Source organism: Manis javanica, chromosome 13 (assembly GCF_040802235.1).
Source record: "Manis javanica isolate MJ-LG chromosome 13, MJ_LKY, whole genome shotgun sequence".
Classification (NCBI taxonomy): Eukaryota; Metazoa; Chordata; class Mammalia; order Pholidota; family Manidae; genus Manis; species Manis javanica.
In genome coordinates this window covers 21962714-21985954 of record NC_133168.1, presented here as the reverse complement: position 1 = coordinate 21985954, position 23241 = coordinate 21962714, and the positions used below count along the sequence as shown (strand labels likewise).

Genomic DNA, 23241 nt, shown 5'->3' with positions numbered 1-23241 from the left:
TTCAGAAAATGAAAAGACAAGCCATGGTATGAAGGAAACATTCATAATACTTTCATCTGTAAAAAAATTTGTATCTAGAATAAAAAACTATAATTTAATGATAAAAAGAAAAGTTAATTAAAAATAGACAAAAGACTTAAATGTTCCCATTGAAACATAACAGAATGGCCAAAAAGCATAGGATAACATGTCATTTGAGGAATGCCATTAAGTCATTTGAGGAGTGCAAATTAAAAGACCAAGATATGTACATCCATTAAAAAAGCTAAAATTAAAAAGACAGACATCACCAGTTTTAGTAAAGATACAGAACAACAAGAACTTTCATACATTGCCAGGGGAGAAAAATAGTACAACCACTTCAGAAACAATTTGGCCACTACTTATAAAATTAAAGACTACTACTTAGTAATAAAAAAGAACAAACTACTCATCTATACAACAATGATCAGCTGTAAAAAGCATTACCCTGAATTAAAGAAGCCAGGATAAGAGAGTACATAGTATATGATTCCATTTATACTAACCTATGGTGAGAAAAATGAGATGACTGATTGTTTAGGCAGAAATGTGAGCAGAGGTGGATCATTTGCAAAGGCCCTGAAGAAACTTGCTGGGGTGATTTAAATGTTCCATATCTTGATAAAGGTGTAGTTAAATGGATTTATAAATTAGTCAAAACTGATCAGACTGTGTTTTGAAGTTCTATGAGTTTCACTGTGTAAATTACACCTTAATTTTTAAAAACATATTTAAAATAGAAATTATGTGCATTAAAAAATCTTTTCACAAATAGTTCATAAAGTATCTTATAAATGACATAATGCAAAATGTTCTAGAGCTTATATCAAAATAAAACATTTTTGTACTTGATTATTTAATCAAAATATTCCTTAACAAAAACTGTAACAAAGTTTTATTGATATGGGCTAATGATTGGGTCTTTAATATATTTTCATTGTAATGATTTTTTCAGTAGTTTTTTTCTGCTAATAGGATTTGGTTGAAGTCAGTTAAAGATTATATTCCAATATGGAAATGAGTAGACACTTGAGTGACAACACTTCGGAGTTCTTAGCATATCTAATAGATTAAACTCAGTACAATGATAGATGACAACCACAAAAACAGACTTGATCTAATATTCAATATACATTCTGGGGGAAAAGATGGTGGAGTAGGGAGGCAATGTGGAAACCACCTCCCCACATACACACCAAGGACGCAACTACAGCAAGTAAATCTAGCCCTGAAAACAATGTGAAGGCATTTACACCTGGTGAAGAAGACAAGATCACACAGAGAGAAGGAAAGTGGCTAAGTCAGAACTGATAGGTGCCCAAGCCCTTCCCCCATCCCTGCCCACAAGAGGGAGGGAAAGGAACGAAGCAGGGAGGGGATAAGCACTCAGGAACTGTACACCTGGCCCAGGAGAGCTGCTCTGGGAAGACCAATCCACAATGCACTGGGCTTTGGTGATGAATGGGGCTGGACACTATGCAGAGTTGGAGCACGCTGGGAGGCTGAGACTCCCACTGCTTGTGGAGGACAGGCATGCTCTGTGGGTCCCTCTGAGACCCAACAAAGAGGCAACAGTTTGAAAGATTTCAGGAAGGGTCCCAGAGGAGCGAGGGCTGGACGGGGAGCTCTCTCCACAGGAGAAAGGGCAGGTGGATGACGTTTCCCCAGCCCTCCCTCAGCCCAACTAGCTGGGAGATCACAGAAGCCAGCCCCAAATGCTCCATCCCCCAACTGAAGGCTTAGCCATGAGGTGCTTCCCTATACACCAGTGCACTCACCTGCCTGCCTGCTAGCACTACCAACAGTCAGACTTGCTGCCTGGCAGGCAGAGGAAGTTTTTCTCAGCTTTCCCGGCCCTCTGTCAGCCCAACTGGGAAGGCGCCTGTAGAAGCCAGCTCCAAACACTCTTTCCTCCTCCCTGGTGGCAGAACCCTACACCAAATGCCACTGCACACCTACTCAGCCCACCCCACTGGTCCAACAGTACCACCATCGCTACCCAGCAGGCAGAGGGTAACCCCACCCACAACGATCCCAGCAGAAGCACAACTGTAGGCCCACAGAGGGTCTCAGTGGAAAGAGATCAGCCACTTTTGGCAGACAGACAGAAAGACAGCCCCGCCCGGAGCCCACTAACTGTAACTGGGGCAACACACCAAAAAGAAACAGGAACTGGTGAGAAAAGAGTCTTGAGCTTCTGCTCTCCACAGAATACCTACATAAAGCCATTACTCTCTAGACCAGGAAGCATAGAGGATCCAATATAAAGGAAGAAGAGTAGAAATCCACACAAAATGAGGAGGCAGAGAAACATTTTCCAAACAAAACTACAGGCTAAGACACCAGAAAGAGAGTTAAATGAAACAGAAATAACCTATCTTAGTGATATAAACTTCAAAGTAACAGTAATAAATACGTTCACAGATCTGCAGTAAGTAATTTATAACTTCAATGAGAACTTCAACAAAGAGACAGAAGATTTGAAAAAGAGCCACGAATGGCTGAAGAATACAGTAACTAAAATGAAAAAGTACAATAGAGAAAATGAATAGCAGACTGCTGCAGGTAGAAGAGACAGTCAATGAGATGGAAATAGAAGAACAGGGAAACAGCGAAGGTAAGGACAAAGAAAAAGGAGCATCTACACATGAGAGGATGCTATGAGAGCTATGGAACAACTCCAAACAAAACAATATTCACATAAAGGGGTGCCAGAAGGACAAGAAATACGAAGTTTCTTTGAAGAAATAACTGCTGAAAACTTCCCCAATCTGAGGAAAGAAATAGACGCCCAGGTCACAGAAGCACAAAGAGCCCCTAACACAAGGAACCCCAGGAAGACAACGCCAAGACATACGATTAAAATGAAAAAGATTAAGGGTAAAGAGACAGTACTGGAAGTAGCAAGAGAGAGGCAGACAGGTACATACAAGGGGAATCCCATAAGGCTATCAGCAGATTTCTCAGCAGAAACATTACTTTCCAGAAAGGAATGGTCTCCTCTAAAATATTTAATGTATTGAAACAGAAAAACCTTCAACCAAAAATCCACTACCCAGGAATGTTATCACTCAGAATAGAAGGAGAGATTGAAAGTTTCCCAGATAAATCAAAGTTAGAAGAATTCACCACCACTACATCGAGCTTACAGGATATGTTAAAGAGACTTCTATAGATGGAAATGTTCTTCAGCCTCAGTATTTTTCATCAGTGAAAATAAACCCACATTAAAAATAGGAGACCAATTACTTACCAAGCAAGTATGAAGTTTAAAAAAAAGTAGTAAAATCAACTATATACAAAACCAATCAAGGGATACAGAAAAAATGCACATTATGACATCTAATACATAAAACATGGAGGAGGAGGAAGAACAAAAAAGAAGTACTTTTAGATTGTGTTTCAAGTAGAGCAACCATTAACATAATATAGACTGTTACATATTTAGGAAACTATCAATGCACCTTATGGTAAGCATAGCCTAAAGCCTATAACATACACTCAAAAAATTTGAGAAATCCAATCACAACACTGAAGAAAACCATCAATAACAAGAAGCGTATAAGAGAAGGAAGACAGGATCACAGAGGAACTATAACAACAACCAGAAAACAATGAATAAAGTGGCAAGTACATACCTATCAATAACTACCTTAAATGTAAGTGGACAGAATGCACCAATCAAAAGAAACAGGGTAGCAGAATGGATAAAGAAACAAGACCCATTCCATATACTGCCTACAAGAGACTCATTAAATACCTAGACACATACAGATTGAAAGTGAAGGGATGGAAAAGATATTTCATGCAATAAAGAGAAAAAAGCAGCAGCCATACTAATATCCAACAAAATAGACTTCAAAACAAAGAAAGTAAAAGCACACAAGGAAGGACATTCCATAATGATAAAGAGATCAGTCCAATAAGAAAATATAACCATTATAAATACCTATGCACCCAACGTAGTAGCACCTAAATATTTAAAACAATACTAACAGAACTAAAGGGAGAAATAGACTACAACTCAATTGTATTAAGGAACTTTAACATACCACTTACATCAATAGACAGATCAACCAGACAGAAAATAAATAAGGAAACAGAGGCACTATACAACAAAACAGATCAGTTGGACTGACCAAATATATACAGAAAAGCAGCATGATATGTATTTTTCTCAAGTGTACATGGAATGTTCTCCGGAACAGATCACATATTAGGACACAAAAAGAGCTTCAGTAAATTTAATAAAACTGAAATTGTATCAAGAATCTTAACAGATCACAGTGGTATGAAACTAGAAATAAATTACACAAAGAAAACAAAAAAGCCCACAAACACATGGAGACTAAATATGCTTCTAAATAATCAATGAACCAATGAACAAATCAAAGAAGAAATCAAGCAATACACAGGAAAAATGGAAACAAAAACACAACAGTTCAAAATATGTGGGATGCCACAAAGGCGATTCTAAGAGGGAACTACACAATAATACAGGCCTACCTCAAGAAACAAGAGCAATCCCAAGTAGTCTAAACTCACAACTAAAGAAACTAGAAAAAGAAGAACAAACGAAACCAAGAGTTAGTAGAAGGAGGGACATAATAAAGTTCAAAGCAAATAAATAAAATACAGAAGAAAAAAACAATGAAACAGAGAGCTGATTCTTTAAGAAGATAAACAGAATAGACAAACCTTTAGCCAGATATATCAACACAAAAAGAGGGCATAATTCAACAAAATCGGAAGCAAAAAAAAAAGAACAGTTACAACTAACACCATAGAAATACAAAGAATTATTAGAGAATTCTATGAAAAATTTTATGCCAACAAATGGGACAACCTAAAAGAAATAGACAAATTCTTAGAAAAGTACAAACTTTCAAGACTGTTCCAGTAAGGAGCAGAAAATCTGAACAGACCATGTACCAATAACAAAATTGAAATGGTAATCAAAAACCTCCCAACAAACAAAAGTGCAGAATCAGATGGCTTCACAATGAATTCTACTCAATTCTTAAAGACGAGCAAATACCCATCCTTCTTAATGTATTCCAAAAAGTAGAAGAGGAAGGATAAAACTTGCAAACTCATTCTATGAGCCTGGCGTCACTCTAATACCAAAAACAGACAAAGGCAATTAAAAAAAGAAAATTATAGACTAATGAATATAGATATAAAAATGCTCAACAAAATATTGGCAAAAAAATTTTTAAAAAACATCAAAAAGATCTTTTATCTGACCAAGTGGGATTTATTCCAGGGATACAAGGATGGTACACTATATGTAAATCAATCAATATCATACATCACATTAACAAAAAGAAAGACTAAAAACCACATGATCATCTCAATAGATGCTGAAAAATCATTTGACAAAATTCAACATCCATTCATGATAAAAACTCTCAAAAAAATGGGTACACAGGGCAAGTACCTCAACATAATAAAGGCCATTTATGACAAAGCCACAGCCAACATCATACTTAACAGCAAAAAGCAAAAAGCTTTTCCGCTAAGATGGGAAACATGACAAGGATGCCCAGTCTCCCCACTTTTATTCAACAGAGTACTGGAGGTCCTAGCCACGGCAATCAGACAACACAAAGATAAAAGGCATCCAATTTGGTAAGGCATCCAACTGCAACTATTTGCAGACAACATATTATACATAGAAAACCCTGAAGACTCCACCAAAAAACTATTAGAACTAATAACTGAATTCAGCAAAGTGGCAGGATATAAAATTAATACACAGAAATCTGTCTCATATATTCTTATATACTAAAACAAACTTATATACTAAAAACAAACTAAAAGAATGAGAAATCAAGAAAACAATTCCATTTACAATTGCATCAAAAAGAAGAAAATACCTAGGAATAAACAGAACCAAGGAGAAAGACCTGTACTCTGAAAATTTTAAGACACTCATGAGAGAAATTAAAGACACCAATAAATGGAAATCTATTCCATGATCATGGATAGGAAGAATTAATATTGTCAAAATGGCTATCTTACCCAGAGCAATTTACAAATTCAATGCAATCCCTATCAAAATACCAATGGCATTTTTCAAGGAACTAGAGCAAATAATCTTAAAATTCATGTGGAACCACAAAAGACACCAAACAGTCAAAGAAATCCTGAGAAAGAACAAAACTGAGGGCATTATGCTCCCTGACTTCAAGCTATACTACAAACCTAAAGTAATCAAAACAGTATATTAGGGGTAGAAGAATAAACCCATAGATTAATGGAACAGAATAGAGAGCCAGAACTATAAACCTATGCATACATGGTCAATTAATATACAATGAAGGAGCCACAAACATACAATGGGGAAAAGACAGTCTCTTTATTAACTGGTATTGGGAAAACTGGAAAACTACACACAAGAGAATGAAACTGGACTGCTGTCTATCCCTACACACAAGCAAACTCAAAATGGATTAAAGACCTAAATGTAAAACATGAAACCATAACTCTTAGAAGAAAACATAGGCAAAAATCTCTTGAACACAAAGCATGAGTAATTTTTTTCTGGACACATCTCCCCACACAATGGAAACAAAACCAAAAATGAACAAGTGGGACTACATTAAACTAAAAAGCTTCTGTAGAGCAAAGGATACCATCAACAGAACGAAAAGGTAACCTGGAGTGTGAGAGAATATATTTATAAACAATTTACCCCATAAGGGGTTGACATTCAAAATATATAAATAACACAAAAAAAACTAATAACCCAATTAAAAAATGGACAGATGACCTGAACAAGCTCTTTTCCCCAGCAGAAATACAGGTGGCCAACAGGTACATGAAAAGATGGTCCACATCACTTATTGTTGGGGTAATGCAAATCAAAACCAAAATGACATATCACCTCACACCAGTTAGAATGGCCACTATCCAAAAGACAAGAAATAACAAGTGTTGGTGAGAATGAGGAGAAATGGGAACACTCCTACACTGTTGGTGGAAATGTAAAGTGGTGCAGACACTGTAGAAAGCAGTACAGAGGTCCCTCAAAAAATGAAAGCAGAAATACCATATGACCCAGTAATTCCACTTCTGGAATTTACCTGAAGAGAACAAAATCCCTGATTCTAAATGATACATATACCCCTAATAATTTTTTTGCCGCATTATTTACATTAACCAAGACCTAGAAGCAAATAAAGTGGCCATCAACATATGAATGGATAAAGAAGATATGATACATATACACAAAGGAATATTAATCAGGCATAAAAAAAGAAAGGAATCCTGCCATTTGCAACAACATGGATGGACCTAGAGGGTATTATGCTAAATGAAATAGCCCAGGCAAACAAAGACAAAAACCGTAAGATTTCACTTATCTGTGGAATCTAAAAACAACAAAGTGAGTAAAATAGCAGTGTATTCACAGACAGTGAAAAGTGGTGATTACCATGCAGGAAGGTTTAGGGTGGGTGAGTAGGGAGGTTGAGGGAGATAAAGGGGCACAAAAATTCTCAATCATAATGTAAGTTGGTCACAGGGATGGAGGTACAGGATAGAGAATACAGTTAATGATTCTGTAACATCTTCCTGTGTTGACAAATAGTAACTGCACTAGTGGTGGTGAGGATTTAATAATGTCTGTAACTGATGATGAACCACTTGAAAGCAATATAAGTGTATATCAACTATGCTTCAATAAAAAAATCAAATACATTAAAAAGCTTAAAAATGACTTTGGTAAAGTACACAGGTAAGCCTCACCCACAGTCAGACAAATTTGCAACACATGCACTGCTCCTTCCTGTTTCAGAAAGTTCATAAAACGAAATAAGAGATCTTGTTGCTCTCGGATTTGCTTCAATTCTAATTTCAGCACCTTGACACAATATAAGAGGAAGAGTACATTAACGCTCTATAAATATGTGATAAAATTGTTTATGTCAAAAGTAATATATCATTGCTATAATACTTACAGATGGCTTTTTATTTCTAGGTTCTGCAAACTTTTGCAAGAATGGAACCAAAGGGGATGGTGGTTCAGTTGCTTTTTCAGGCTTTGAAGAAGGAGAATTAAGTAATTCAATAAAACTGTCATTTGAGTTGACAGATATGAATCAAAATTAATGCAATCTGAAGTGTTTTCTAGTATGTTCAATACTCACTGGACTGTCATCTATGAAGATTATAAGCAAATGATTCACAGTATCCTAATGGAAAATAATAAACATAGGTCAAAATAATCCCATTACTATATTGTCCCCAGAATTCACAAAGCTTTTACCATATTATGGAAGTTTCTAGAAAAATGAAGAAACAAAGCAATGGAAGTGGATTTGCATTAGGTAATACAGAAGGACTTTTAAAAATCTGTAATGCAGGGTCTCACCTTTTGTGAAGATGGGAAAAGAAAAATCACTCTGCTTTTGGATTTAAAACATTTATACATTATTCCTGTTTCTTCAAATTCTTACTGGATCAAAAGTAAAGGCAACTCAAGTGTCCATCAATGGATGAATGAATAAGCAAAATGTGGTATATATCTACAATGGAATATTATTCACCTTGAAAAGGAAGGAAATTCTAATATATGCTACAATGTGGATGAACCTTGGTGACGTTATACTAAGTGAAATAGAAGCCAGTCACAAAAAAACCAAATACTGCATGATTCCACTTATATGAGCTACCTACAGTACTCAAATTCATAGACAGGAAGTAGAGTGGTGGTTGCCAGGGGCTAGAAAGAAGAAAGAATGGAGAATTATTGTTTAATGGGTATAGAGCTTCAGTTACATAATATGAAAAGAGTTCTAAAGATGGGTAGTGGTGATGGTTGCTCAATAACATGAATGTACCTTAACACCACTGAACTGTACATATAAAAATACTTAAGACAGTAACTTGTATATTATATGCATTTTACCATAATTAAAGAAAATTATTTTTAAAATCTTACTGGATCAGCTAGAAAATCCAAAGAAGGAAGGAACACTGAGCCAGACAGGATCTCTCTTAAAAGTAAAGTCAGGGATCTGTAAAAAGAAACAATATTGTATAGTTAGTGATTTATATCACTTCTTATCTGAGGCTTTTATTAAAATGCAGACTATGATATCAGGAGGCCTAAGGTATGCCCCAAGATTCTACATTTATAAACAAGCTCCCAGGTAATGCTCATGCTACTGGTTCACAGGCTACACTTGGGAGTCCTTAATTGGCTAAAAGACAATACTATTCAAGAGAGATAAAGCATTTCCTTAGCAGGAGGGACTTGGGTGACCATTAGAAAATACTTCCCACCTCAGAATATTTTAAACGTTTGATATATTTTTAAATTAGTGTTTAAAACTAATGTGTTTAACAGTATAATGACTTAGTTATTATTTGATATTAATATAATATTTAAATTAATGTAATTTGTTTAAAATTAAGATTTTAAGCTTTAAGGTATTTAAAATGTTTATAAATAATTTTAAATAATATTCCAAGCACATCACTAAAAATAAGCCATGGTTTTTTCTCTATGGATTATTAGAATAAGAGTAATGAGGTAACTTTATGGAATGATCTAAACATGCTCCTGCCAGAAAAAGGGAGGATAGACTATGTGAACACTTAATTATTCTTCCCAGTGACCTAAGCTTGTCTGTATAGTTTGCTCAAAGTGTTTCTGCCAGGGCATCAAAATGTGAATATCTCTCAAAAGGAACACCAAGGAAGTAACAAAATATAATGCTCTCAATAGGAAAATTAACTTTATTCATATTTATCTTGATTGCCCAAGATCAATTCTAAGAAGTTCCAAGCAACACAATACATCATGAATACTTAGCACCTAAAATAACATTTTAAGACTGGACAAATTATATTTCTTAAAAAATTAATCACATCATAGGCTAAATCTCAGGTTTTAGTGTACTTCTATTATGATCAAGTAGAGTAATATATATATGGGCCAATATGCAAATACTGCTACAAAATTTTTCAGACTATTTATACCTGCAGTCTGTTGCTTTAGGAGGCAAAATATAAGGAAAAAGCAGTTCAGTAAGTTTCCTTAAATAGTGTAATTCATCTCTTCGACTCCTCAAAGCCACATGAAGCTCTGGACCATATTCTTCTAAAGCAGCTTGCTGTAAAAACTCTGTATTTTCTACTATGGAAATAAAAAATAAATATTGAAAGAAGTTAAACAACATTAAATAACTTCAGTCACTTCCACTAACAAACAGAAATTTATTTAATGTATTCATTCTTTTCCTAGCCCTCCTTTCTTTCCAAGTATTCTGAAAGTGATTTTCCTCTTTGCTAGAATTTAATTTTGTAATAAATTAATAAAAATACCCTTTCCCCCTTGGCAAGTGACTTTTTAAGATTATGTCACTACTTTACAAATTAAAAAAAAAAAACTTTTTTAAAAAGTGAACAAAAACTATAGAGAACATCTAGCACATACAAAGCTTTTGTTATCAAATATTACATCTTGTTAATCCTCCACAAATACAAAAAAAAAAAACCTTAGAATTCTTTGTTGTCTTTGCTGTCACATCAAAATCATTCAGATAGCCTTTTAAAGCAATCAGGGTATAGAAATTGGCTTCCTTGGTTAAGTTCTGTATCTTCTGCCCAGAGCATAGGGCACAGAGGTACAGAGCTGTTTAAGGTGGAAGTCTATGAACAGATAATTACATAATCTAACGATACTAATGATAAAGTTATAGTAACAAAATTTTCTTAAAGGGCCAAGCACTAAACTAGTATTCTAAAATATAAAAGTAAAATTACTTCCACTCATTTTTTTTATTAAGGTATCATTGATAGACACTCTTATGAAGGTGTCATAAGAAAACAATGTGGTTATTACATTCACCCTTATTTGCCACTCCTTTTTTATAGAACTCAGAAGACTAGGAGAAAAACAATTCATGCTTTCCCCCCTCTGCAGTCTGTGCCACATTTTAAAATAATTGAGTCTACAAAGGGAATCCTAACTCTAATTCAATGGCATTTATTTTTGACTACTTAATTCTATTTTATTTAAAGAGAATACAAGCACTTTTACTAAAAAAAGCCAATACATGCATTGTAATGGTTTGAGTACTAAGATGGTAAATGAAAGCTAATATGCCCCTAAGGTACAAAAGAAGAATTGGCAAAGAGGGATCTCTGTTTTATAAGAAATGTGTTTTATTATATAATTATGCAATTATTTGCTAAGCATTTTTCCCCCAAGAAACTGGAGCACAGGTCTTTTAAAGATTTCTATCACAAGCAGACATTTAAAATAAGAAGACTAAGCTACTCTAAATCCCAGCTCTTCTTTACTAACTGGTATGATCTTGAACAAATTATATAAACTCCTTGAGCCTCAGTTTGCACATCAGTAAATAGTTCTTAAATTTACTAATAAATTTAATCTGAAAAGTTACCATGTAAAATGCATAAAAACTATATTTGGTATGATTAAGCATTCACACATAATACGTTAGTTAAATCACTAGACTGGAATCTACTCAATGTCTCTCAGATTTGAGAGATTTTTGTAGTCACAGGTATTAAGAAAATAAAGGAGTCAGGCAAAATATAAAAAGAATATAGTGGGGGGATAGCCTGAAATGGGAATCTAATCAAAATACAGATGCTAGAAAACAGGGCATGGATTAATCCCTACTAACTACCTAATTATTCAGCAGTTTTCAGAACACTCCAGAATCCAAGAAAGAGAGATATCTAGGGATTAAAAATGGAGTATGCTCCTTCTGCACAAGTATTACTGAATTTACATTAAACAAATACTTCTCATATATATGTGTGTTTAACATTCCTAAGGACCACGTAAGTTCAGACATAGACAGAAAACATCTATATAATCCTACTCTCAAGAGGCAAATTACCAAGAGAACACCAAGACAATAAAGATGAGCATAGATAAAGAAGTAAACATTTAAATTTCCTGAGTTATGCGTAATTTTGATGCCAAAGAACTCAGAAAAAACAAATTTTGTGCACTAAAGAAAGCAAAAATCAAAAATCAAAAAAAGATATTTTACAAGTCTATATCTAGTTCACTGTTGTAATATTTAGGACACTAGAACCTTTGGATAAAATAAGTCTTTCTAAATCTCTGGCTTTTTAATTCTATGGATTTAATTAATTACAATGCTACTTATAAATCCAATCTAACATTTTATGGCGATTTTATAATTGAGGACAATTTTTTACATAAATAGTAGCAAATTAGCAACCCCTCTCTTGCAAAGACTCAACAATAAATTTCAAACTGGTCTGTCTGTATATATAACATCACTTTCATAGAGATAAAATAATCTTGGACGTCACTAAACTGATCAGTTAAACTAAAAAAAAAAGATGACTCTATTTACTCATAGTCCGAGTTCAAAGTGTCTTTAGAACAAAATACTGTATTAATAACTATGCTCCCCATACAAAAACCTGCACATACATGCTTACAGCAATTTTATTCATAATGGCAAAAACTTAGAAAACAAACAAAATGTCCTTCAATAGGTAAATGGATAAACAAATTGTGGTATATCTATATAATAGAACATAAATGAGCAATAAAAAGAAATGAGCTATCAAGCCATGAAAAGATATGGAGTAGCCTTAAATGTACATTTCTAAATGAAAAGGCTATAGTAAGGTATCAACTATATGACATTCTGAAAGAGGCAAAACTGTAAGAGACAGTAAAAAAGATCAATGGCTGCCAGTGATTCATAAAATAAGGAAGGAGGGAGAGATAGGTGAAACACAGGGGATTTTTAGGGCAATCAAATTATTCAGTATGACACTGATGGATACATGGCATTATGCTTTTGTCAAAACCCACACAATGTCCAATACAAAAAATTAACCCTAATGCAAACTGTCAACTTTAGTTAATAATAATGTATCAATATTGGTATACTGACTGTAACAAATGTACCAATAATGTAATATGTTAATAATGGGAGAAATGTGAGATATATGGGACTTCTCCATATTTTCTGCCCTATTATTTGTGAACTTAAAACTCCTCTATAAAGAATAAAATTTACTAGTAAAAAAAACCCCACTTTACCTATATTTTTTTTCTGACAGTAAACTAGCCTTAACAAACTGGTTACAACATTACTATTTTCTAGTGTTTTTGCCAGTGACAGAAAATTGATTTTAAGTTAATTTTTAATTTAAAAATTAAATTATACATATTCAAACTCTTCCGCTTTTAACTAATGTTGAAGGTACTACTGTTTTTACTTGTTAAAAATCAGATAAACACAGACAAAAATTTAAATGTATAATTTAAACTGCTTCTCTTAGCTGAGAAATTATTCATTCCAGAGGACAAGGAAACTAATCATTTGATTTGATTTAGCTTTAGCTCTACCTGGAACATAATTTCCACAAATACACTCTGATTATATTAATTGATATTATGAAGGAGGGAAAGCTGGTCCATGCTCAAATGAGTTTGGGATGTGCTGGGTTAAACAAAATTAAAGCTATTTCTTTGCTGCAGGACTGAATAATCAGAGATTTTGGTATGCTAGTAGTTACTGGGAATCTTTAGAAGGGGAATACAATATGTAGAAATTACCATAAAATATGACTATGAAACTTCTTCTGCATGCTCTGCACATAAAGTAGTATCCTGCAGACCACACGTGGGAAAACAATGACAAAGAATACCAAATGCAAATACAGGAATCTCAGTTTCGCAAAGAACCAAGTATATAGCATAGAAATAACATTAAAAAGAACGTCAGTTTGACCTAAGAGCAAGAAAAGCCCCAAATTTAGAGTTCATTCATTCAATCAGAAAACTTCTGCTGAACACATGCTAAATGTAAATCATGACAGTATAAAGGCCAAGACACACATGAGAAGTTGCCAATAGCTCATCCTGGCTAAAGCATAATACATAGTCAAAGAAAAGGGTACATCAAAATATTTGACTAGATAGGAAAGAGTTTAAATATAAGTTGAGACTCTATAGCAGATCACTACAAAAATTCTTAGAAGGGACATAACATATGAAAATTGTGGCATCATGAAATTAACATGTTATCAGTATAAAGGATGGGCTAGAATATGCCAAAACAGTTGAAATCTTTAAGGAGAAAGGGAGAAGAGATATAAGAGATACGTCAAAGAAAGTAATGAAGCCAACAGACTGTTCATTCAAATAAAAGATGAGAATCATCAATATCTAAAAGTTAACTATTTTAATATTCACAGACTGAGTTTTCATAATCATTTATATAATTAACAAATTACTGAAAAGGATTTCAATTTAATTTAAAAGAATATTCTCACAGCATTTGTGAATTAATTAATGCATCAGTATTTATACTTGGGTATTTAGGGTGAACATTAGTGTATAAAAACAATCACTCAAACTTTGTAGTAGAAAACTGTTATTACCTTTCTGACTGGCTTTGACTATCACTTCTATATGCTTCATTGCTGCTTTTAATAGTTTCTTGGTTATAACAGATGGGATATCCACCTAGAAAAATTCAACATTAAAATAAAACTTTTAAAATAATTATCACTAAGCTACAATGGCAGGAACACTATATTTACAATATTGGAACATTTGATCTTAAAAATGAGAGGTATTATTTGAAATCTTTTGAAAATATAATTTAAAAGCACTTTATATTCTTGGATCATTTTAACTACATCTTTAGACAGTTTTTCTAACAGTAATGAAAATATATCTTAATATGCATTGATACACACACTAAATTTTTCTCAGAAAATAGTATCCTTACTCTTACTTTTTAGTGTGTTTGTTTTAAATTTATTCAAAGAAAAATCTCAAGTACTTTATCATCCCTGTGAGGTTGTAAATTTGTGCTTACTAAAGTTACTTGAAAATGAATTTTTCCATTCAGCTTACAAGATAAATCCTGGTCCCAAGATATATGGAAGCATATTTTGGAATAACACAGTTTCATCATTCCTCACAGACACTTTTCAACTTAAAGGCTGGAAACTGTAGTGACTATAGTCGATTAGTGAGAAAGGGTTGAGGACTTATATGTACAAACATATAAGAGACAAAAAAATAACTAAAAACAAACTGTAAATAAAATGAGTCACCAAAAATCATGTTTACTGGACTTCAACCAGCATAGTCTTCTACCACAAAACTCAGCACACTGTATTTTTCCTTCATCAAAGACATGAGAAAACTGTATAATAATAGTGTTGTTTTGTGTTAACTGTTCAATTCTTTTTAAATTTTGCAATAAGGAAGAAATAATCACAGGCTAATGACATAATAAAAGTGGTAGATCATAAATCTCCAAATTTTTATAGTAAAACCTATAGCAGTTTACAGATATCTATGGCTGTGTAGGATCAAACATGTTCAATTAGAATAGATATTTTTTGCTAGAAGTATGCCTCGTTGCAAAATAACATTATTCTTCATTTATCCCTAGCCTCTTGTTACCCAATGATTATAAATTATTTTCACATTTATCAAATGTTTTCATTTTCAAACATTTTATTAAATCTTGTTGTCTGAGAATGCTCATGAAAATTTTAATTTTTTTTCAAGGGTTTTTTGTTTGTTTTATTTATTTATTTATTTTTAATTTTGTTATCATTAATCTACAATTACATGAAGAACATTATGTTTATTAGGCTCTCCCCTACCCCAAGTCCCGCCCACAAACCCCATTACATTCACTGTCCATCAGCATAGTAAGTTCCACTTTAAGACTTCAGAATCAAAATGGCAAAATAATGGGTTTGTCACTAAACCTTGATTTAAAAAAAAAAACTATAGACTTTAATTATTTGTTTTCATTTTCCCTGAACAGCCAATTTACATTATTCAGGCAATGGTATCAAAGACAGAATAATGTACTAGGATAAGATGACCTAATCCTTTGCCCATCTGACACTTTGACAAAGCTACTAACTTTCTATAAAATGGGTATGATAATGACCCATTTATCTCCCAGGATAGTGATGCAGATAAAATGAAAAGAAAGAACATACAGCATAACAATCCAGAAAATGGAAGAAAACAAATTTTGCAAGTCATATATCTGATAAAGGACTTGTATCCAGGATATATAATGAATGCTCACAACTCAATTATAAAAAGACTAAAGTTCCTCAATAAGTTAAACACGGAGTTACTATTTCACCCAGCAATTATACTCCTAGGTATATACCCAAGAGTAATGAAAACATATCCCACCAAAAATCCTTATACACAAATGCTGTTAGAGCATTAGTCATAATAGCTGAAAAGCAGAAAAAATCCAAATATCCATCAACTGATGGATGGATAAATAAAATGTGGCATATCCATACGATGGAATATTTATTCACATATAAAAAAGAATGAAATACCAATACATGCCACAACATGACAACATGAATGAACTTGAAAACCATAAGCTAAATGAGAATGACCAGTCACAAAAGGCTATAGATTATATGATTCCATTTATATGAAATGTCCAGAAAAGACAAATCTGCAGAGACAAAAAGTAGACTGGTGGTTGGCTAAGGCTAAGAGGATGAGGGAGTGGGTGGTTATGGGTGGTAAAAATGTTCTAAATTGATTGTGGTGATGGTTGTAGAACTCTGGGAATATGCTAAAAACCACTGAATTATACATTTTAAATGGGTGAATTGTATGATATGTAAAGTATATCTCAAAACTGCCACCAAAAACAAATAAATAAATATATATATAGCACACTCCATGTATTAGGTGCTATATTTAAATCCACTAGACTATCTCAAAGCCTAACATAACAGAGCTGTTCTACTACTAATTCTTATAGATGAATTTACTATAATGAGTCACCTTTTTGATCAATTTATTTGATTTAACCTAAGTTGCAATTTAAATTGTTTATCATCAATGAATTAATATTTCTTACTAAACCTTTATGCCACTTACATGATCTTTATGCCTTGTCAATGTACTATGAAATAATGCTCCCAGAACCTTTTTAAAAACACGATTGTTTAAACTTTTTTCTATTTATAACAATAGTAAATACTCAATATAAAAAAAAAGTGAACAGAAAAAATTCATGGAAAGAAGCATCAGCCCACTACAATAAGTGCTAACAGGGTAAGAATATACTATGCCCTTAATATACATATTAACAAGCTTTAGTATGTGAGTTTAGTTTTCAAAGTGGAAAAATACCACATATATTATTTTTCATCCTCTTCCACTTGATTATGTAAGATGAATAATTTCTCATGTAAATTAGTACTATTCTACAAAATTATTTTTCACAGCTGCATAGGATCCTATGGTTGGCATGTGTTATATTTAATCAACCAACAGTCCTATCATTGGACATCAGTTTTTCTTTTGTTGTCCTTATTACAAATTACACTGTAATGAATCTGAACATACATTTTCACATATATCTCTGATCATTTCTTTAATATATATTATTTAAAAAATTTAATTAAATTTGGGAGTATAGACATTTTTAAGTCTTTTAATAAAGAAGACAAACTGCCTTCCAGACAAAGAATTACCACAATTTGGATTTGTACAAGCTTTGCCTATTTCCCCACAATGACCACTACTAAACATTACTTTTTTTTTTATCTTTCCTAGTCTGATAGACAAAAGAAGACTATTTCATCAAAACACTATATTTATTTGAAGTGAGACAACATATTTTCAAGTATTCATTGGCTAATTTATATTTTTCTTCTGTAAACCATTTTTCCATACTTTTTGCACACTTCTCTACAGTGGTTGACATAGTGTTCATTTTTTTTTTTTGGTATCATTAATCTACAATTACATGAGGAACATTATGTTTACTAGGCTCCTCCCTTCACCAAGTCCCCCACACATACCCCTTCACAGTCACTGTCCATCAGCATAGTAAGATGTTGTAGAGTAACTACTTGTCTTCTCTGTGTTGCACAGCCCTCCCCAGGCTTCCCCCCACATTATACATGCTAATCGTAATGCCCCCTTTCTTCCACCCACCCCTTATCCCTCTCTTCCCACCCATCCTCCCCAGTCCCTTTCCCTTTGGTAACTGTTAGTTCATTCTTGGGTTATGCGTTTCTGCTGCTGTTTTGTTCCTTCAGTTTTTTCTTTGTTCTTATATTCCACATACGAGTGAAATCATTTGGTACTTGTCTTTCTCCGCCTGGCTTATTTCACTGAGCATAGTAATAATACCCTCTAGCTCCATCCATGTTGCTACAAATGGTAGGAGTTGTTTACTTCTTATGGCTGAATAATATCCCATTGTGTATATGTACTACACATCTTTATCCATTCATATACTGATGGACATTTACGTTGCTTCCATTTCTTGGCTATTGTAAACACTGCTGTGATAAACATAGGGGTGCATCTGTCTTTTTTAAACTGGGCTGCTGTATTCTTGGGATAAATTCCTAGAAGTGGAATTTCTGGGTCAAATGGTATTTCTATTTTGAGCTTTTTTAGGAACCTCCATACTGCTTTCCACAATGGTTGAACTAATTTACATTCCCACCAGCAGTGTAGGAGGGTTCCCCTTTCTCCACAACCTAGCCAACATTTGTTGTTGTTTGTCTTTTGGATGGTGGCGATCCTTACTGGTGTGAGGTGATATCTCATTGTGGTTTTAATTTGCATTTCTCTGACGACTAGCAACATGGAGCATCTTTTCATGTCTGTTGGCCATCTGAATTTCTTCTTAGGAGAACTGTCTGTTCCGCTCTTCTGCCCATTTTTTAATTGGATTATTTGCTTTTTGTTTGTTGAGGTGTGTGAGCTCTTTATATATTTTGGTTGTCAACCATTTATTGGATCTGTCATTTATGAATATATTCTCACATACACTGTAGGGTACCTTTCTGTTCTACTGATGGTGTCCTTTGCTGTACAGAGGCTTTTCAGCTTGATATAGCCCCAGTTGTTCATTCTGGCTTTTGTTTCCCTTGCCTGGGGAGATATGTTCATGAAGAAGTCGCTAATGTTTATGTACAAGAGATTTTTGCCTATGTTTTTTTCTGAGAGTTTTATGGTGTCATGACTTACATTCAGGTCTTTGATCCATTTCAAATTTACTTTTGTGTATGGGGTTAAGACAATTCTCTTACATGTAGCTGTCCAGTTTTGCCAACCCCAACTGTTGAAGAGGCTGTCATTTCCCCATTGTATGTCCATGGCTCCTTTATCGTATATTAATTGACCATATATGTTTGGGTTAATGTCTGGAGTCTGTATTCTGTTCCACTGGTCTGTGGCTCTGTTCTTGTGCCAGTACCAAACTGTCTTGATGACTGTGGCTTTGTAGTAGAGCTTGATGTTGGGGAGCGAGATACGCCCTCACCACCCTCCCACCCCCACCCCCCACACAGACATACTTTGTTCTTCCTTCTCAGGATTGCTTTGGCTATTCAGGATCTTTGGTGTTTCCATATGAATTTTTGAACTATTTGTTCCAGTTTGTGGAAGAATGCTGTTGGTAGTTTGATAGGGACTGCATCCAATCTGTATATTGCTTTGGGCAGGATGGCCATTTTGACGATATTAATTCTTCCTAGCCAAGAGCATGGAATGAGTTTCCATTTGTTAGTGTCCTCTTTTTTTAATAGGTATAGAAACAGTTAACAAGGTTTATCTTTATTTTATTTCAAAGGCAGATATCATATACCCATTTGTTAGTATATTCAATTCTACTGAATTGTCAATGCAATAGACTAGTATGTGTATATACAGCCAACACACTTTAAGAATATATAGGCAAAAGCTCAAATATGCTCCAAAATTATTTTTAAGTGTAGACCATAGTCACCACACTTTACCTAGTAAATTCATTTAACAGGCATATGACCTTTTTTTTCCTATTGTCTTTTTATTTCTAATTTCCACAAACCAACATATCCAAGCATTAAATTAAGGAAAGCAAAACATTAATGAATCTAAAGTGATCCATTCTTTTATATATATATATATATCACCAGTAATCTCTTAAGTAAAAAATAAAGCCTCAAATTCCCAAATTTCTCACGATATGTTTATATATACCTTGTGAATCCTTCGAATCAAGACAGATGCAAAAAACCGTAATGTAATTCTCAGTTCATCAACAAAGGACTCATCATCTGTTACATCCCTTCAATTGAGGAGAAAAGCAAGCATTTAGAAGTTCAAAGAAATATAGAGCTTCCCTTTCTAGAAACTGAGGGAAGTCTACAACTTCCTCTTTTTTATTTAGGCTATTTTTCTTCTCTAACAAAGAATTCACTACATTTACAGAATAAAAGATAGAAATGTACAAAGAAGAAAATAAACATCTCCCATAATTCCAGTACCAAGTCTTAATCACTAATTAGCTAAACTGCATTATTTTCCTGCAGACACCCACATGTACAGTTATATATTTATTATACTAAGATTATTTTCTAAGCATCAAAGAAATTTCCAAGAAGCAAAACAAAGAATTTTGGAGAAGCAATAGAATTAAATTAATATAGATTTTAAATTAGTTTTAAATGTTTATAGATTAATAATATAAACTAATCCTAAAAGTAAAAGAAAAAAATGTGTTCTATTTGAAAAAGAAAATAAACTGAAACTCAAATGTTTTTAAACAGAAATTTGATGACCTTCTTCTGAGGAGCTACTTTTCATTTTCCTGAAGTCTTGAGGCCCCTAGAAGAATTAGGACACCTTCCTAATCAAAGCAAGAAAGAAAAGTATGTACAACGATGATATTCTGAATTTAAACATGGTGCTTTAATAAAGCCCCTTGGTAGAATAAGGATGTAACTGTATCAACCATGCTTCTTTCTATTAACCCCAAGAAGGGGATATTACAGCAACAGTAGATATACTGAGGAGAAAATACTACTTTAACATTTAGAAATACACCCAGATTTTATGTCTGAAGACTTAATATGCAGTGGGAGTGAAGAGTCTTGACAACAGTATTCATTTGACAAAAGGCCTCACCCATCAGCTTTATTTAAATGGCAAATGCCCCATTTTTTAGATGGAATTCAACATAAAAAATTAATTTACATAGCTTTTCAGGAAAATAAGACATATAAACTGGATGTTATATTTGTTTAACATATTGTAGAGCAACTCAACTACTAGCATTATTTAATTAGAAAACTCAAAATATATTAAATCAATATAAAATTAGGATAGATGTCACTAAATATTACATATATGTCATTAGATATTATCTAAGTATATAATTAAAAATATGATGCTTATGTAAGAAAACGTGTATTTATTAAATAACCTGGACTTCTGATTTTCAAGCTAGATTTTTCTTTTTCTGATCTAAGTATTTTCTATATGCTGCAACACAGAGGGCACTTGTATACCCATAGCACATATGAAAAATAAAGTTACTTTGGAAATAAACATATTAATATTCCAGGGAAATTCTAATGAAATTATCTTTCACTTAGTGAAACATCAATATGAAATTTTCCTCTAAATGCACAGTTGTTTTCAAATTTTAAAAGTGCACAGAAAATATGCCACTTGATAAATTCTACAAATTACTTTTCATCCAAAAAGCAGCCTAGGTTATTTTCCCCTTTGCTTTCACTAAACTGTTAATTGACTACCTACATCAATGGTTTTTAACTGGAGCCAATTATGCCTCCCAAGTAACATTTGTCAATCTGAAAACATTTTTGCTCTTCACAACTAATGGGGAAGGGGTGCTACTAGCATCCACTGGGAAAAAATTAGAGGTGCTGTGAAACAACCTACAATGCATAGATACAGCCTCCTGCACCCACAACAAAGAATTATCTGGCCAAAAATGTCAATAGTGTCAAAGGGAAATCTTGGGCGATACGGAAAACATATCATTAGCATCCTTAACTTAATGGTATTCACTATACTAAAGGAAAAAGGTCTTATGGAAAGAACATACCTGTACCACGGATAAACAAAATTTTCCAACACTAATTCAAGAACCTGCATAAAAATTTTATTTAAAAAAAATCAAATTAATTACCAACTCAAGGAAAATAAACTGTACTACTAATACAGAATATTATCAAGAACCAATTTTATTATCCCAAATACTGACATCTAATATCATACTTTCTTTTGATAAAATGTATATATCCATCTTAGCTAATCGTTGCAATGACAAAGAGAACATGAGAAAACACTTTGAAACCCAGAACTCCAAAAACAGAAAAATTACTATTAAAATGACACACATTTCTAAATATTCCCATAATAAAACAAATAAAACTCAAATTATTCCTGACTATGAGCCAAAAATGTTCTACAAAAAGAAGGAAAATAATAGCCCAGTCTTTTGCGTTCCTAACTGTGGGGAAGTTGGGGTTCCAATGGCCAGGAGTCTCACTGAACTTAAACTACCTGATGATGCTGATGATGTAACTGGCCTGTTGCTAGGCTACTGCTTCCACATCTTTAGGCAATAAGCTATTATTGCACTATACAGAGAGCATGGCCCAGTACTCTGGGCGGAGGCAGAGACGCTAGTGCTCGACCTACTGCCAGGAGAACAAGCCGGGTAATAAAACCTTTCACCCCAAAGAAACATTCTACTGTCATTTCTTTGGTCACACTGAACCCACAGTGAACTTTCCGGGGGCTGAAACCCATTGGCAAGGCACTAACTCTCTCTGTAAGTCATTATATTCCCGGAATTAAATGAAGAAACAAGTCGGTAAGACTTGTATAAAGTGGCCAAAATTAGGTGTCAGTAATTTTCTTTAAAGGGAGGATTGTGGCTAGAAGGGAGCATGTGAGGGACTTCTGGGGTGCTGACAATGTTTCATTTCTTTATCTGGGTGCTGATTATATGGTTATGTTCACTTTGTGAAAATTGTAGCCGTATTACAATCAGTATATAAATTACACGTGAAAATGTAACGAAACAAAACAAAACAAATCTGGTGTTAAACCTTCCATTTCTTCAGTCTGGGTATAACCGTATGTTTTTTTTCTTGAAAGGACTTGCAGCAGAGAGCAGCAACTTTGAAAAGGACTAGGGAGCAGATGAAGCAAGTATCTAATCTGACAATATACCTAATACACCTTCTCTTGCAGCAGTAACTAAGGTTGCAAATTCTCTAAAGCAACAAGATTTGGATTTTTTACTACAAAAGCTATGCATTAGTGATACCAGCTAGGAAAATAAAATACATATGAACAGGGAAATGATACAGAAAGACTAAAAAACTTACCATTCAACATTTGGT

The 23241-nt window shown here is 33.6% G+C and overlaps 1 protein-coding gene across 14 annotated transcripts in view; it reads right to left on the bottom strand.

Moving 5' to 3' along the window:
- The window catches only part of SNX14 (sorting nexin 14), a 108141-nt gene that overhangs the window by 39483 nt on the left and 45417 nt on the right, over positions 1-23241 (bottom strand). For 8 of the 14 annotated variants that reach the window (XM_037022843.2, XM_037022848.2, XM_073219331.1 and 5 more), the window contains 8 exons: positions 21933-21976; positions 20060-20147; positions 14443-14527; positions 10012-10168; positions 8969-9044; positions 8175-8219; positions 7986-8066; positions 7774-7888 (listed from right to left, as the gene is read on the bottom strand). In XM_037022843.2, the coding sequence (XP_036878738.2) occupies positions 7774-7888; positions 7986-8066; positions 8175-8219; positions 8969-9044; positions 10012-10168; positions 14443-14527; positions 20060-20147; positions 21933-21976 (691 nt within the window). The remainder of the gene's footprint in view (positions 1-7773; positions 7889-7985; positions 8067-8174; positions 8220-8968; positions 9045-10011; positions 10169-14442; positions 14528-20059; positions 20148-21932; positions 21977-23241) is intronic. The other 6 variants (XM_073219327.1, XM_037022897.2, XM_073219329.1 and 3 more) reach the window with 3 other exon arrangements.